The 18,627-nt window shown below is 40.9% G+C and overlaps 1 protein-coding gene across 4 annotated transcripts in view; it reads right to left on the bottom strand.

The window, feature by feature from the left end:
• The window catches only part of RFWD3 (ring finger and WD repeat domain 3), a 42,805-nt gene extending 26,372 nt beyond the window's left edge, over positions 1-16,433 (bottom strand). For 3 of the 4 annotated variants that reach the window (XM_007198267.2, XM_057534432.1, XM_057534431.1), the window contains exons 1-3: positions 16,320-16,433; positions 12,438-13,008; positions 7,576-7,772 (exon numbers count right to left, since the gene is read on the bottom strand). In XM_007198267.2, the coding sequence (XP_007198329.2) occupies positions 7,576-7,772; positions 12,438-13,006 (766 nt within the window). In that variant the 5' untranslated portion in view covers positions 13,007-13,008; positions 16,320-16,433. Of the gene's footprint in view, positions 1-7,575; positions 7,773-12,437; positions 13,009-16,314 lie in introns of all 4 variants that reach the window. The other variant, XM_057534430.1, reaches the window with a different exon arrangement.
• Positions 16,434-18,627: the final 2,194 nt, after the last annotated feature.

The following is an 18,627-nucleotide window of genomic DNA, read 5'->3' as shown; positions in this document are numbered from 1 at the left end:
TAGACAACTAATAAGAACCTACTGCATAGCACAGGGAACTCTACTCAATACTCTCTAATGACCTATATGGGAACAGAATCTAAAAAAGAGTGGATGTATGTATATGTATAATTGATTCACTTTGCTGTACAGCAGAAACTAACACAACATTGTAAATCAACTATACTCCAATAAAAATTAATAATAATAAGAAAAAGAATCAAACCACAAAAGGAAAAACAAAAAGAAAAAAAGGGACAAAGAAGAAATATAAAGTCAATGGGAAAACAAGGTTTAAAATGGCAATAAATACCTATCTATCAATAATTACCTTAAGGACTTCCCTGGTGGTGCAGTAGTTAAGAATCCGCCTGCCAACGCAGGGGACAGGGGTTTGATCCCTAGTCTAGGAAGATCCCACATGCCACAGAGCAACTAAGCCCATGTGCTGCAACTACTGAAGCCTGCGCGTCTAGAGCCCATGCTCCACAACAAGAGAAGCCACTGCAAGGAGAAGCCTGCGCACGGCAATGAAGAGTAGCCCCCACTCGCTGCAACTAGAGAAAGCCCGTGCACAGCAATGAAGACCCAACAGAGCCAAAAAAAAATAAAGATAAATTTTTTAAATTTTAAAAATTGAGAAAATAATAAACTGTAACATTAAAAAATAAATAAATGGTATATTTCTTAAAAAAAAATTACTTTAAATGTCAATGGACTAAATGCTCCAATCAAAAGACACAGAGTGGCAGACTGGATTAAAAAAAACAAGAGCCTACAATATGCTGCCTACAAGAGACCCACTTTAGGGCAAAGCACACATACAGATTGAAAGTGAGGGGATGGAAAAAGATATATCATGCTAACGGAAATGATAAGAAAGTGGGGGTCGCAATACTCATATCAGACAAAATAGACTTTGAGAAAAAGGCCATAAGGAAAGATACAGGACACTATCTAATGATAAAAAGGATCAATACAAGAAGAGGATTTTAACTTGTCAACATATATGCACCTAATATAGAAGCATCAAAATACATAAAACACAATTAACAGACATAAAGGGAGAGACTGACAGGAATACAATAATAGTAGGAGACTTTAACACCCCACTCACGTCAATGGACAGATCTTCTAGACTGAAAATCAATACAGCAAACAGAGATCCTAAATGATACAACAGAACTGTTAGACTTAATTGATATTTTTAGAAATTATCTCAAGCATCTTTTGTGACCACGACAGCATGAAACTAGAAATCAACCACAGAAAAAGAAATGAGAAAAAAACGATTACATGGAAACTAAACAACATGCTACTAAACAACCAATGGGTCAACAATGAAATCAAACAGGAAATTAAAAAATACCTTGAGACAAATGACAATGAAAACACAACCATACAAAATCTATGGGATGCAGCAAAAGCAGGTCTTACAGGGAAGTTCAAGCAATACATGCCTTCCTCAAAAAACAAGAACATGAAGAGATATGGGAACATATGTATATGTATAACTGATTCACTTTGTTATAAAGCAGAAACTAACACACCACTGTAAAGCAATTATACTCCAATAAAGATGTTAAGAAAAAATAAATACATAATGCCAGATCAAAAGCAACACTATGTACCAGAGGCCATGTTACTGTGCTCTAGTAAAGATGGTAAATGTAGCACAGCAAAAAAAAAAAAAAAAAAAAAAAGAACACGTTTTTTGTCATAAACATGTCTGTTTATGACAAACTCACAGACATTATAATACTCAATGGTGAAAAGCTGAAAGCCTTCCTGCTAAAATCTGGAACAAGACAAGGATGCCCACTCTCACCACTTCTATTCCACATAGTACTGGAAGTCCTAGCCACAGCAATCAGACAAGAAAAAGAAATAAAAGGTATCCAAATTGGAAGGGAAGAGGTAAAACTGTCATTATATGCAGATAATATGATACTATGTATATAAAATCTTAAGGATTCCACACAAAAACTACTAGAACTGATAAACGAATTCAGCAAAGTAGCAGGATACAAGATTAACATACAGCAATCGGTTGCATTTCTTTACATTAACAATGAAGTATCAGAAAGGGGATGTAAAAATACAATACCTTTTAAAAATCACACCCGCAAGGGACTTCCCTGGCAGTCCAATGGTTAAGACTCCGCACTTCCACTGCATGGGACATGAGTTCAATCCCTGGTTGGGGAACTAAGATCCCGCATGCTGTGCGGCCAAAAAGAAGAAAGAAAAAAATCACACCCCCCAAAATAAAATATTTAGAAATAAACCTGACTAAGGAGGAGAAAGACTTATTCACTGAGAACTATAAAACATTAATAAAGGAAACTGAAGATGATTCAAAGAAATGGAAAGATATCCCATGCTCTTGGACTGGAAGAATTAATATTGCTAAAATGGCCATACTACCCAAAGCAACCTACAGATTTAATGCAATCCTTATCAAATTACCCATGACATTTTTCACAGCACTAGAACAAATAATCCTAAAATTTATATGGAACCATAAAAGACCCAGAACTGCCAAAGCAATCCTGAAGAAAAAGAACAAAGCAGGAGGCATAACCCTCCCAGACTTCAGACAATACCACAAAGCTACAGTAATCCAAACAGCATGGTACTGGCACAAAAACAGACATATGGATCAATGGAACAGAAAATAGAGCCCAGAAATAAACCCACCCACCTACAGTCAATTAATCTTCAACAAAGGAGGCAAGAATATACAATGGGAAAAAGACAGTCTCTTTAGCAAGTGGTGTTGGGAAAGTTGGACAGCCATACGTAAATAAATGAAGTTAGAACACACCCTCTCACCATACACTAAAATAAATTCAAAATGGCTCAAAGAATTAAACAGAAAACATGACACCATAAAACTCCTAAGAAGAGATCATAGGCAAAACAAATCATACCAATGTTTTCTTAGGTCAGTCTCCCAAAGCAATAGAAATAAAAACAAAAATAAATAAATGGGACCTAATCAAACTTACAAGCTTCTGCACAGCAAAGGAAACCATAAGCAAAATGAAAAGACAACCTACAGAATGGGAGAAAATATTTGCAAAAGATGCGACCAACGTGGGCTTAATTTCCAAAATATACAAACAGCTCATACAACTCAACAACAAAAAAACAACCCAATCAAAAAATGGGCAGAAGAGGGACCTCCCTGGTGGCGCAGTGGTTAAGGATCTGCCTACCAATGCAGGGGACATGGGTTCAATCCCTGGTCTGGGAGGATCCCACATGCCACGGAGCAACTAAGCCCATGTGCCACAACTACTGGCCCACGTGCCACAACTACTGAAGCCCACACGCTTAGAGCCCATTCTCAGCAATGAGAAGCCCACGCACCGCAACTAGAGAAAGCCCACGTGCAGCAACAAAGACCCAACACAGCCAAAAATAAATAAATAAATAAATATCCTATGATAAACCATAATGGAAAAGAATATATAAAAAAAGAATATACATATATATATATATGTATAACTGAATCTCTTTGCTGTACAGCAGAAATTAACACAACATTGTAAATCAACTATACTTCAATAAAAAAATAAATAAAGTGAACCTCTTATAAGCAGCATTAAAAAAAAAAAAAATTTACACTCCCACCAGTACTGTGCGAGAGGTCTGGTTGCTTTATATCCTTCCCAATACTTGATATTGTCAATCTTTTAAATTTTAGCTGTTGCGGTGGGTGCATATCAGTTACCACACTGTGGTTTTAATCTGTATTTCCCTGATGACTAATCAAGTCTCTGTATATATTTATTGGCCGTTTAGCTATCTTGTTTTGGAAGTATCTTTGCAAATCTTCGGCCCATTTTTCTATAAGGTTGTAGAAGTTACTTATGTATTCTAGATATAAGCCCTTTTCTGGATATATGTATTATGAATGTTCTCTCTAGTCCGTGGGTTGCCATTTCACTCTTTTAATGACGTCTTTTGATTAAGAGAAGTTCTAAATTAAAATTCACCTGTTCTGTCACTGATTTGTTGGAGAAATCTGGTCATTGGTCCTGTGAAATGTCCTACATCCTAGATTTGACCAACTACTTCCTCAAGATATTTTTAAACTTATTTACAGAGTTGTAAAACCATTACCACAATCCAATTTTAAAACATTTCTATCACCCCCAAAATATCCATCACACCAATTTAGAATCATTCCCCATTTGTACCAGCAGCCCTTACGCAACCACTAATCTACTTTGTCTCTATAGATTTGTCTTTTCTGGACATTTTACATAAGTGGAAACAAAGTATCTATGCTGGCTTACTGTCATAATTTTTTTTTAAATTTTATGTAATTTTCTTATATTTCTTCTATATTTTGAAGTACTCCTTACTCCTAGATTTTATCACTCATGTATTCCTCTAATACTAAACGGTTTCATTTTCCACAGTAGATCTCTGACCTCTTATATCCTGGTTTATAGTATGAGGAACGAATCCAAATTTGTTTTCCAGTTTTTTTTTTTTTTTTTAAAAGAGTAACACTTTGCTTAAAAAAATTTTATTTATTTATTTATTTACTTATAGCTGTGTTGGGTCTTCGTTTCTGTGCGAGGGCGTTCTCTAGTTGCGGCGAGTGGGGGCCACTCTTCAGCGTGGTGCGCGGGCCTCTCACTGTCGCGGCCTCTCTTGTTGCGGAGCACAAGCTCCAGATGCGCAGGCTCAGTAGTTGTGGCTCACGGGCCTAGTTGCTCCACGGCACATGGGATCTTCCCGGACCAGGGCTCGAACCCGTGTCCCCTGCATTGGCAGGCAGATTCTCAACCACTGCACCACCAGGGAAGCCCAGCTATCCAGTTTTAACATTAATTATAAGTCTATTTTTTCCCCACTGATACGAGATATTCCCTTTACAACATATTAGATTTTCAGATATGTATAGGCCTTTTCCTAGATGTTCCATTTGTAGAATGTCTTACATTTTAGATTCGAATGACTGCATTTTTGAGTTATCGCTCACCTTGTTCCTTTATTTCCTTCCTGTAAACTGCCTAAACTGTTTATTATATCTAGAATCTCAAGATCATTCAGGGTTTTTATGGGGGGCAACAGTACTTGCTAGGTGGTGTGGACATTTTCTTTAAATTAATTAATTTATTAATTTATTTATTTTTGGCTGTGTTGGGTCTTTGTCGCTGCACACGGGCTTTCTCTAGTTGTGGAGAGCGGGGGCTACCCTTCGTTGTGATGCGTGGGCTTCTCATTGCGGTGGCTTCTCTTGTTGCGGAGCACGGGCTCTAGGTGTGTGGGCTTCAGTAGTTGTGGCACACGGGCTCTAGAGCGCAGGCTCAGTAGTTGTGGCGCACAGGCTTAGTTGCTCTGCAGCCTGTGCGATCTTCCCGGACCAGGGATTGAACCCGTGTACCCTGCATTGGCAGGTGGATTGTTAACCACTGTGCCACCAGGGAAGCCCTGGACATTTCTGATTGCAGCACATCAAGAGGCACATATAATGGTTTCACTTTCTGAAATGCTAAGATTGATTAATGGGTTCCGGTGGTGTCAGCCTGGTCCCTCTATTAAAAAGACTCCCACTAACCTTCCAACCTAATGGTTTTAAGAGTCACTGATGATCTTTGACTAGATACGTCAATTCATTAGGAGTCACAAAATGATAATTTTTTCCCCCTATCATTCATGCTACAATTACTAGCTGGAATTTTTCTATTAAAAAGAACTTCCTTAGGGGGTACATGGAAGGGAAGAATAGGCAGAGCATAGAGAATCTTTAGGGCACTGAAAATACTGTATATGATATTATAATGATGGATGTATGTCATTATACATTTGTCCAAACTTATAGAATGTGCAACACCAACAGTAAACCCTAAGGTAAACCAAACACTTTGAGTGATTACAGTGTGTAACTAATGCACCATTCTGGTGAATGATGCCAATAATGGGGAGGCAATGCATGTATGTGTGGGGGAGGGAGGGGGGCAGGTGTATAAGGGAGATCTCTCTACCTTCCTTTCAGTTTTGTTGTGAACCATAAACTACTCTAAAAAAAAAAGTGTTAAAAACAAACACTTAAAAGACTTTCTCCATCAACTATTTGGTTTCCTGAATACAGTTCATATAGGAAAGGCAGGATAAATGCTTAATCCTTTATTCAACAGTTTTCAGAGCAATGAGTTAGGACTCTAATAACTTATGATGGTGATAAGTAGGTTTTTTTTTTTTAAAAAGTGCACAATTATGAATTTATAGATTCACACAGATTTGATGTATTTCAATCTGTAATCTAAGAATACATTCATTATTCTTTTTAATGTTCAAACTGTCCCAACTTAGGCCAGTAGGATCTCTTTCAAGGTTGTGCCTGTGCCTACTGACGTAACTCTGTAAGACTCAGACGGCTTCCTTGCTTTCCAGCACAATAAAATGCCCTAGGCCCATCTTGTATACTTCCTATCACAGACCTGGAAAGCCATTTCTCCAAGCCTTGGTTCCCTTTAGTGTGAGAAGACCACAGTGTAGGGTATCAGATAGGTTTTTTGTTTTTTGGGTAAAGATTTAATTTTATTTATTTTTGGCTGCGTTGGGTCTTTGTTGCTCCGCACGGGCTTTCTCTAGTTGTGGCGACTGGGGACTACTCTTCATTGTGGTGCGCAGGCTTCTCCTTGTGGTGGCTTTCCTTGTTGTGGAGCACAGGCTCTAGCGTGTGGGCTTCAGTAGTTGTGGCTCGTGGGCTTAGTTGCTCCACAGTACGTGGGATTCTCCCAGACCAGGGATCGAACCCGTGTCCCCTGCATTGGCAGGCAGATTCTTTTTTTTTTTATAAATTTATTTATTTTTGGCTGTGTTGGGTCTTTGTTGCTGCACGTGGGCTTTCTCTAGTTGCAACGAGTGGGGGCTACTCTTCGTTGCGGTGTGCGGGCTTCTCATCGCCGTGGCTTCTCTTGTTGTGGAGCACGGGCTCTAGGCTCGCGGGCTTCAGTAGTTGTAGCACGCGGGCTCAGTAGTTGTGGCTCGCGGGCTCTAGAGCACAGGCTCAGTAGTTGTGGCACACGGGCTTAGTTGCTCCGCGGCATGTGGGATCTTCCCGGACCAGGGCTTGAACCCATGTCCCCTGCGTTGGCAGGCGGATTCTTATCCACTGCGCCACCAGGGAAGTCCCCAGAGAGTTTTTTAATACAAGCATATGCTTAAGGGTCTCTGCCCATCTACCGTTAAATAAAGTTCCACTTGCACAACACGTAACATTACACTAGGACTTAAAAAGTACCGGACTAGACAGGGTGCTGAATTTATGAAGCTTTTCTTTTAAATAATCTACTTCCTTCTCAATTGTCTAAGAAAACGAAAGAGAATGTAAAATGCCATTATAAAGTGACCAACTCAATGGGTCACAAATCACATTAAATTGCAAGCCAGATCAAATCCTCTCTATATAGTTATGGCCAGTGAAAGCTCTGTACTATAAAGCATTAATCTATGACATCTGGGGTGAAAAGGGAAAGTATCAAAACACAAGTCTAGAGTTTCTAGCCTTCTGGAGTCTAAGCTTTCTGGATGTTGACCTTGTGAATCAAATCTGGATAAAACACTCACCTTCTAAAACAACAGCTCCAGGTTCCTCTGCCTGGACAACTCCCTCTTCATACTCTGTGGAGCTGTCACTGTCAGAACTACCTGATACCTGCAAGTCTTCAGAAACAGGATTCCTAGTCTCTGAATCATAAGAGGTGGCTGGCGAATAAGGCTGCGTCCTGCTCACTTGAAAGTAAGCATCCAACGGTGTTCTCAACCTATATATGCAGAAAGACAACAAAATTCTTGTACAACATACCATCATCACAAGAATAATCCACAGTATTTTGGAGGTAAATCCTAGTCATTTTAACGCATCACCAGGCCATTAAATACTGCCTTTGAACGCTGAAGTAGGAATAGAGATTCAGGCAGGTGCTGACTGGACTAGACATGCTCTTTCAACTCAAGTATTCCATTAGCCCACACTGAAGCCTGACCCCTCTGCTAAAAGCTAATCCTACTTTACTGGCATTTCTTTTGTCAATACCTTTTAAAGACATGACTCATTAATATAAAGGAAGAAAGGGAGGGAGGGAGGGAGGGCTGACTCAGCAATTTGTCTGCTGATATAAGGGGGTTGAAAAGAGAGTGGGCAAGACAAAAAAGGGCCCTACTGATCAAATATGGCCTCATGGGATTCTGCTGCTGCAGCTACTAAGACCAAGGTCTTTTGAAGGTATGAAGCCTGGCTATGGTCATCATTGTCTCACCTCTTATTTTAAGCCACTTTTCAAGTCAAAAATGTCAAAGAAGGACAAAAGTTCTCTCTTTTGCCTGCTCAAACCTGCTGTTGAGCTCTCTAGTGATTTTTTTCCATTTACTGTGTCAACTCCAGTATTTCTATTTTGTACAGTTTATAACTTCAGTCTCTTTATTGATATTGTCTATTTTGTTGTTTTATACTTTGATTTAGTTCTTTGAATATATTTAAATAGCAGATTTAAAGTTGGTCTAGTAAGTCCAACATCTTGGCTTCTTCATGTACAGTTTCTATTTTTTCTTCCTGTGTATTGGTTATACTTTCTTTACATGTCTTATTTTTTCTTGAAAACTGGACGTTTCAAATAATATAATGTGGTAACTCTGGAAATGAGATTTCACCCATTCCCAGGGTTTGTTGTTGTTGCTATTTCTTATAGCTATTACTATTGGTTTAGTGACTTTTCTGAAGTAATTCTATAAAGTTTGCATTCTTTGTTGTGTGTGGCCACTGAAGTTTGTTTGGTTAGCTTGGTGTTCAGTTCATGACTAGATAGAGATTTCCTTAAACACTTGGAATGAGTATCTACCTCCCAGTCTTCGCTGAGGGACTTGATGTGTATGTTGGGACACATCATCAATAATCAGCCAGGCAGGTGACAACTCTGCCTTAGCCTTCATTTCCTGCTTACGCAGAGCCTCAAGGTCAGCCAGAGTTGAGAGCTTAGTGCCTTCCTAGGTCTTTCCTGATTGTGGGCCCAGCTGCACACAGCCCTGGGCATGTATGTGGCCTTCTAGATTCCCAGGAATATGTCAGAACTTTTCAAAACCCCATAGGAAGATCTCATTCTCCACCTTTTCCTTTTAAGCTTTTTGGTTAGTCTAATGTTTGCCCCAATGGTCATCCACTGCCACAGGCAGACCCTGGGGAAAAGGCTTTAGAATTTTCGAACTGGACAAGCCAGGGATTGCCTTTCAAGTGGGATCTTCCAGGAAACCAACAAACAGGTCAAAGAAAGAGAATTCTCTGGGGATGAGGCTTTGAAGGACCTCCAATTCCATTCTACTCTTTCTAGTTGCTTCCAGGCTGCTGGCCTTTTCATTGTGATTGCAGGCATTTAGTTTTCAAGACTACTATGGAGGGACTTCATAGTAAGTCCCTCCATAGTAGTGGTTAAGAATCAGCCTTCTAATGCAGGGAGCATGGGTTCGATCCCTGGTCGGGGAACTAAGATCCCACATGCTGTGGGGCAACGAAGCCCGCGTGCTGCAATGAAAGATCCCACATGCTGCAACTAAGACCCAATGCAGCCAAATAAATAAATAAATATTAAAAAAAAAAAAAAGACTACTATGAAGCTGAAGAGAGGGATGGGAATAGGGAATGCCACAAAGCTCACAGTTCTTACTGAGATTCAGCTGGTTTTCTTTATGAATCACTCACTGAATTGCTACAAGTATTTGGTTAATTTCCAGAGTACTGAAAAAGTTGATTTTGATAAATGTTGCCAGTTGTTTCAATGATTTCATGGAGAGAATTTTCTGAGGTCCTTACTCTGCTGTTTTCACTGATGTCACTCAGGTTTCCTTTTCAAAAAAAATGCTAACCAAGTTTACAAACTTATTTTATGAACTGCATAAACAGCAGCTATAGCTACTCATGAGAATAAGAATATAAGAACAGTATTTCCTAAGAACATTTTAACCAAATGAAATACATAATAAAGTTAGGCTATTACATGCATATCAATAGCATTCTGCATAGAAACCAGTAAAAAATTAAGTGATTGACTATTTTTTAAAAAATCACTCATCAATATTGCTTTTACATAGCAAACTAGGTATTTCCAAGGTCAGGTGGGGACATATAAAAGAGAAACTATGAAGAGCAACTGGGAGGCAGTGCTAGGAGTACAGTCTTGGAACCCAAGAAATTCTCCTTTTTTCCTGCACTTATCATCTCTGCATTAAATAACAGTATAGTAAGTTCTTGCCCCTTGCTTACCCTCTGTAGTCCTAGATTCCATAAGCTCCAAGAGAAAAGGTACCCTGATCTGTCCTGTTCACCAATGTATCTCCAAGGCAAAAGTTCAGTCCCACATAGTGGAGTGTTACAAGTATTTGATGAATAGGTGATGATGCTGGCTGTCAGAATCAAGCAGCCTCAAACAAAGAAACAGGAAAGGAGTTTGTGACCTTGGCTGAGAAGCAGTTGGGAAAAATATCCCACTATGCAGGTTTCCCCAATTTTGGCTTCTTGGTGGAGTCTGAGGCAAAAGCTGCTCACCTTGGCCCAGGCTCTCAGCACCTGGCCCAGGAATGGTCTGTTAGGTGAGTAATGCCAAACACCATAATGAGAAATTCACCTCAAGAAATTCAGAAGGTATAAGCAATGAGTCCTGGAAAAGCTCAGACTTTTATGTGAATTTAGTGTCGAATTTGTTTACAACACAATTTAAAGGAAAAAAATTTTAATGCCACATTTATCTGGCTCCAGAATCCATGTTCTCTCCACTGAACTGCATAATCCCTTGCCTTTAAGGTTTATTCTCTTTGTGGAGATAAACATATGACCATCAGTCAAATAGCTTAACTGACATCATTTAACATCTAAATTCTGTAGCTCAGTCCCTGAGCAGAGATTCTACACACATCAAGCTATTTTCTGATTAGAGTCTGGCTTCTGTGTGGCAGCATCCCCTAGGAGAACCATGCTGACCATGCCAACAAGAGAATTTGGTCTCTGTGGTGTTTCTAATTTTCTCTGTAAATTGGCATCTGGTTTATAAGTGTCACTCTCCTGTGAACTGGTTAACACAAAAGTCCCCAACCAAGAGCAATCTCCACTCCCGCCTGCTCATTAGTGGATGAACAACCAAGCGTGAGGACTACTGCAAGAGGCCTCTTGACAGTTCTTGGGGACACCACTCTCAACTCTCAGCCCCCTTACTTCAACAGGGTCCCCAAATTGCACTACAAGGTACCTTCACCTATGACACAAATGTATGAAATCCTACTTTGCTTTCAAAATCCGAGTAAACGGCATCTTAAAATAACAGAGTAGCATGCATTTGCAACTCTTGTCAACACAGAACTGGGCACCTCTCACCCCTGATGGATCACATCCAGCAGTGACCAGGCATTACAGAGACTGAAGCCACAGTAATAGCAGGCCCTGATACAGTAATCAGCAGGATTCATGGAAAAGGATGCTGAAATCCAGAATCAGAAGGTACAGTCCAGTTCCAGAGTTATCCCAGTCAAAACACAAATCACCCCATCATCTTCCTCATTTGTAAAACATAAGTAATAGATGGCCCAGCTACCACTTTTTATTGTCACCTCATTATTTTCACAGTGTTAGAAAACAAATAGGTCTGACTGAAGCCAGCTCTAACCTCCTCTGTGCTGTCACTATGAGACCCTGAACAAACCACTCTCTCAGGGGCCAAGTTTCCTTCATATTTAAAATGAAAAGGTTGAATTCAATCTCTTTCAACATTATGAAGGTACTTAGAAGCCCAAATGTGAAACAAAGTATTTCAAAAAAAGCTGGAGGAAGTTAAAAAACAGGTAAGGCATAGACAATTGTTATTCTTCTTAATAACTCTGTCACAAAGACTTGACAGCTAAGCCCTTCAAGAGGCAAATTCAAACCAAAACCTATGGAAGAAAATTATTTTTAACTCTACAACACAGTATCAGGTGAGGAGGGCTAGAATGTTTCTCACTTAGTCAGATAAGCTCTAAACTAATTCACACTCTACTTTTCACAAGGCGTCTCTAAATCCAGCCTGCCCATCTTCTGAAATCTACTGCACCACTAAGTGGAGAACAATGAAACTTGGGCGAGTGGAGTAGCCTTGAAAGTTAAATATTTTTTTAATGTACAAGAGACAAATGATCTAAAGAAAAGCCAGCCTCTACAGAAAACGCTGCCAACAAACTACCACCGAGTTTTCAAAACATATCAGTGTAACTTATCCCCTCCATTACTTTGTGAAGTAAATAAGGCAAGCACTTTTATTTTCATCTGACTTATGAGGTAACGGGGGTTCAGAAAGGTCACCTGACTTGCCAAGTCACAATGCCAATTCTTGGCAGCACTGGGGCTATGATCAGGGCCTAAGGTTCATAATTCCCAATCTGGCACTAATCCTACTGTTTATACATATATTTACCTGGCATTGTTTGTCCTGTGAGACCCTCCAGCTCTTGCCCTCTGTGAAGCAGACCTCCTCCTCCTCCTAGTTCTCACTGGCCCCACCCTGTGTTCCAAAGTTGGTCTCAGGATTTCCAGCATGCCATGAAGTCTCCGCAGCCCATTGATGAAGCCGTTCGTTGAATCCAATGAAGATACTTGGGCAGTGTGGTTAGCACCAGATTCCTGCCTATGTTCCTCTGAAACTCCTGGATTGATGTTCTCCACAGTCTCTTCTCCTGGGAGCTCCTCTGTCACATCAATGGACACCTGTGGAGCAGGCTGAAGCAGGGGCAGTCCCTCTTGGCTGCTGACCACTTCATCAGGAGAGGGCTGGAGCAGGGGTGGTTCCCCTTGGCTGCTGACCACTGCAGCAGGTGCAGGCTCAAACAGGGGTGGTCCTTCCTGGCTGCTGACCACCTCAGTATGAGAAGGCTGGAGCAGGGGTGGTCCCCCTTGGCCACTGACCACTTCAGGAGGAGCAGGCTGTTGTGCAGCACCATGATCTAACTGCACCTGAAGATCATATTTCATTGCTTCATGAGCCATCACTGAGAAAACAATATTTGTAAGTATTAGTAAAATATATCAGCTATAAGACATGTTTTATCTAATCATATCTGTTCTTTAATATTTCTGTTTAAGATCATTCTTGGCAAAACTGGGAAACTTAAAGAGATGATTTTGTTCGATTTTTTTTTCCAAAATAAGTACTTATAACCAGTTTTCCTGTTTGCCCTTTGAAAACATGAAGTCATGTGATCACAGCACTATCCTTTAAAATAGATCTAGGGACTTCCCTGGTGGCACAGTGGTTAAGAATACGCCTGCTAACGCAGGAGACACAGGTTTGATCCCCAGTCCAGGAAGATCCCACATGCTGCAGAGCAACTAAGCCCATGCGCCACAACTACTGAGTCTGTGCTCTAGAGGCCGCAAGCCACAAGTACTGAAGCCCGTGTGCTGCAACTACTGAAGCCCATGCGCTCTAGGGACCACATGCTGCAACTACTGAAGCCCACGTGCCTAGAGCCCGTGCTCTGCAACAAGAGAGGCCACCATGATGAGAAGCCCGTGCACCGCAACCAAGAGTAGACCCTGCTCGCTGCAACTAGAGAAAAGCCCGCGCACAGGATAAATAAATTAAAAATTAATTAATTAACTTAAAAAATAGATCGATAAAATAAGAGGACTGAACTACTGAAAGTAGTGGATCCACAAGTACAAGGCAAAGAGAGTATGAGACACACAAATCAGTTTTTCGGACTGATAACTGGTAGGATTGTGTGCTGTTAAGAAGCAAGCTAATTTCCACTGAGGGAACTGTAAAAACCACGTACCAAAGAAGACAGCATTGTAAGACGGAGATGGAAAGGCTGTGAAAGTAGTTAATCTGTCCCTCAGGCAAACAATCAAAAAACCCCTCCCCCTATGCTGCAGACAACTGGAAGTTTGAACCAGACAGACTTAAGACCAGCAGTGAAAACAAAGAGTTAAGTGAAAGTCTACAAACTTTCACAAGTGTGAGACACTTCCAACCCTTCTCCCCGGCTGCACAAATCCAGAACGCAATATTCTGGTTTACATACATTCTCTATGCCTCAAGGCAGGAGATTACAGGATTGTTCCCTAGAGAAAACCAGCTCAAGAGGAAAGATCTATAAATACTGACAGCTCTGACTCTCAAGAAAATGGCTGGGTCTCTGCCCGTACATCTAACAGTAGAAGTCCATTGGTTGGTAAGGTTCAGTCGTTCATACAGAGCTTCCAATCAGTTTTCTGGGGGTCTCTCCTCAAAATGAACAAATAGCCAAAGAACAACTGACATTCAAGAAAAGCCTCCAACATGAGAAAGAGACCAAAGCAGACAAAGAGAAGAAACTCGGAGAAAAGAAAGGAATACAATGCAAGAAACAGAAATAAGTAAATAAATAAAGAAACAAATCCAAACTTAAAGAAAGCCAAGGAAAAAAAGATTAAATCAGAAAACAAGAAAGAGCTCTTAGAAAAGAAAATTTACAGCCAAAGTAAATGCTTTAATAGAAGGACTGGAAGATAAACCTGAGTAACTCTTTCAGAAAACAAAAGACAGTTAAAAAATAATAATATTATTAAAAGCTCAAGCTAGAATACTTGATTAACTGAAGTACAAGAATGAGAGAACGGGCTTCCCTGGTGGCACAGTGGTTGAGAGTCTGCCTGCCAATGCAGGGGACACAGGTTCGAGCCCTGGTCTGGGAAGATCCCACATGCCGCGGAGCAGCTAGGCCCGTGAGCCACAACTACTGAGCCTGCGCGTCTGGAGCCTGTGCTCCGCAACAAGAGAGGCCGCGATAGTGAGAGGCCCGCGCACCGCGATGAAGAGTGCCCCCCACTTGCCACAACTAGAGAAAGCCCTCGCACAGAAACGAAGACCCAACACAGCCATAAAAATAAATTAATTAATTAATTAAAAAAAAAAAAAAAGAATGAGAGAACTCAAAATGGAGAAGAAAGTGAAACAAAACCTCTGGTCAAGATGTAACCATAAACTCTCTTCTAAGAACCCCAACACGGTAAATTTCCTCAAAAATTATATCAGTTACAGAACAACCTCCATTATTAATTCCAATTTTAGGACACTTATAAAATATGCAAAACCACACTACTATATGGATTTATAGATATAAGATAGTATAAAACAAGCCCAGGCATGAAAAATACCAAATTCAGGAGAGGAAGGGTGCAGAGGTACACATGAGGCTTTGAATACATAATTTTTTTTTAAGGGAAAAAAAAAAAAGAATTCTATCAAAAAGTCAAAGCCAAGATTTGCTAGATCTGGGTGGTGAATGCACGGGTCTTTTAAAAATTATTCTGTGCACTTCTCAGTATGGTTAAATATTAAAAAGTGAAATTTCTTCCCATCATATGCCAGATCTGATTAGAGAAAAACCAGTTCTGATAAGACGTGAAAGGCCCAGAGCCGAATCCAAACCTGATTCATCGGTGTATCCTACACAGCAAAAAGTACAGAGCAGATGCTAAATATTTACTTAATTACCCACCATCCACCTAAAAACACAAAACCAACCAAAAATCCCCCAACAACTAAGAACATATTAGCACCCGATATTGACAGAGAGAGACAGGAGAGATACAGAACATGTTCATCCCGGCAGAAAGTTCTCTAACCAGCGTCATCCTGGAGCAAAGCTTCCCAATCAACGTGGGGAAACACAAATCCCTCCAGGCCTGGGGCTGAGCAGCGGTGCGTCGGCTGCAACCCCCGCTCACCCAGGCCGTGAGCAGCCTGGTCCTAGACCTCCCGTAATCTTTCCAAGCTTTGTCACTCAGATTTCAACCAAAGTCCGCTCCAGGCGGGATGATGGCTCCCAGTTAAAAGAATAAGAGGCGCCGGCAGGGAGTCGTGCCGACCTGGGCTCAAATCCCTGCTCTGTCACATCCTACCTCTGGGACCTTAGGAGGTTCCCTATTCGACTTGCTCCTCTGTAAAATGGGGATAATAAAAGTGTTTACGTCACAGTGTTGCTGTGAGGTAAAGTTGGATAGAATAGGTCCTTCGTTCAACTTGAAAGTGATGCAAGTAGAGGGCGCTCCACGGGACGGCAGTTATTTGCAGATGATGAGTCTGAGGCTCGGCTGCCTGGAGAGCAACCCGGGACCTTTGACTCCGGCCCCGCGGCGAAGTCGGCTCCTTCCGGGATCCCCGATGTTCCTGCCTTCCCCGCTCCCACCCTCACCAGCAACCCCGCAGCCCATCTCGTGGGGCGTCCCGGGGCCCCGCGTCCATGGACCCAGCCCGGGAAGTCATCCCGGAGCAGAGGCCCAAGGTCTGGGAAGAGGCAAGCACCCACCTCACCTGAAGCCGGAAGGACGCGGTCAGACTCGCGGGACCGCCGCAGCAACTGCCGTCTCCTCAGGAAACCTCTCGCCGGACTGGCGCCAACACCCACTTCCGGAGCAGCTCAATCCGCCAGCCCGAGTTGCGGGCTCGGCCTGCTCCTATTGGGCAGCAGTCCCAGTCGGCGGCCAATACCCTCTCTTCTTCTTTCTTTGGTCGCCACTGGCTGAAACAGCGGCGCTCCCATTGGCTGATCCTTCGTAAACGGACTAGGCGGGACCACGCTCGAGGAGGCCTCGTACAATTGGTAGAAACCTACGTCCGTCAACTCTCGCCCACAGAGAAAAGCGGAAGAAGGGTTTTACCGCTCTTTATTTGAACTTTGTGGCGGGAGAAAGTCGTAAGGGAAGCATTTCTTGGTCCGTTTTGAAAAGATGAAAATATTAAAACTGTGCCTCATGCTATTTCTCCCTAAGTCTTTGGTGAAGGAGATGTCTTTATCCAAAGGCTGGTAGCTAATCCAATAATTTCAAAATGTTGCCCGCAGTATCCCGGCGCCTATAAAGAAGAGTGGGACAATCCTGTTCGTATATTGTACATCCTCCAGTGGGTTGAAGAGCTCATGCAAAAGAACTTACCTACACGGTCTCTTCAATCCCAAACCACTGCAACAAATTGCCTGCTACTAAACTACCGTCACATCACTTGACAGCAAACATTTTTCAAGCATTTCCCTGAAAGACGAAATCTCACCTTTAGGAGGAAGACCTAAAAATCTGAACCTCAGGCACAGACTGCACACTGCCAAATTTCATTTACTCAGCTTCCAATTCTGAGTGGAATTAGTAGCAGAGGAGAGTGTAAACAACTGAAAGCCATGGATTATCCAAATAATTGACTTTTCAATATTTTCCTCCTCCAAACCTGTCACTAAAGTGAACATTAGCATTTGTACTTTTTTTTTTTCCTTTTCCTGCCCCTAAGGGAGCTTCTACTGAGCTATAGCAAGGTTAATATGAGGAAAAGGAATGTTATTTTGTAAACAAATACATATATTATGGCGTAGAATGAAAAACATTTTGAGTGATTCTCACTGTTATATAAGTAACTGCATGTCCAATGCAGAAAATTTAGACAATACATAGAAGCAAAAAAGAAAAATTGTCTCCAGAGAAGTCATTAGTTACTTTGTTTAAAATCGTCATCTATCTAAATGTGTATATTTACGTATAGATGGAATTGTGTTTTAATCTCAAAATTTATCTTGAATTGCTTTCCTTGTCAATGAATACATAGGCACATCATCAAACACTGAGTGATTCTTTGAAAATTAAAAAAAAATTAATAGGTAATATCACATGGCAAAAAAAATTTGGACAACACAGAGGGCTGCTTAGTGAAAAATAATACAGAATGTTTCTAAAAGGTTCTGAGAGTATATTCATTCATGATCCACCTAATGGCCATGTTTACTAATTAGAAGAGAAAGAGAATAAACACACAAGCCAGAAGGTTATAGTCTTGTCTCCAACTTCCAAAAGTTTTATATAGTTAGAGGAGAAAGGTATTGGCTGCATTTCATTTTAAGGGTGAAATTCCCATTTACAACTTTATGGGTGATTACTTAAACACCAACCCCCCGTTGGCTCATTTGTAAAAAGACTGAAAAAAAAATGCATTAAGCGCCACTTCATAGAAGAGTTGTTTAGATGGATGCCTTTTATTTTTCCTCCACCAAAAGACATAACTAATGGGTTCCCCTAAACTACATGACAGTAACTACTTTTATGGACCTGAACGTATAATTTAAATGAAAAATTTGAAATAACTGTCAAGGTTAAAATATGCCAAAGAAAGTTTACACTTGTGGTAAGCCTCATCCCCAGGATCTGGGGAAAGCCATGAATTTCCCTCTACCATTAGCAGTACCTTCATTCATTCATTTTCTAGTTCATTCGGTCAACAAATATTGATACTTTCTTCAACAACTACTTAAATCCTGGCTCTGGTCTATATGGTATGGATATGGTATATAAGACAGAGAGGACTCTTGACCTAATGGAACTTACATTCTACTAAGTGGGGTAGATCATAAACCAATAAACAAGAATAAAGTAGGTAATTTCATATAGTAAATATCATAAGAGCAGTAAAACAGAGGGACATGAATGGAAAGTGCTTAGGAGAACTTCTTTCAATTGAAGGTTCAAGAAAGGACTCTCTGAGGTGCTGATATTAGAGCTGAGACCTGAAAACCTCAGAGGGAAACTTTGAGAAATGGTGTATAGTCTATAATTGACCATAATAAAAAATAGAGTAAGGTAAG

The sequence above is a fragment of the Balaenoptera acutorostrata genome, chromosome 19, assembly GCF_949987535.1.
Source record: "Balaenoptera acutorostrata chromosome 19, mBalAcu1.1, whole genome shotgun sequence".
Taxonomy (NCBI): domain Eukaryota; kingdom Metazoa; phylum Chordata; class Mammalia; order Artiodactyla; family Balaenopteridae; genus Balaenoptera; species Balaenoptera acutorostrata.
The sequence above is the reverse complement of the archived record's forward strand: the minus strand, read 5'-3'. Positions and strand labels throughout refer to the sequence as shown.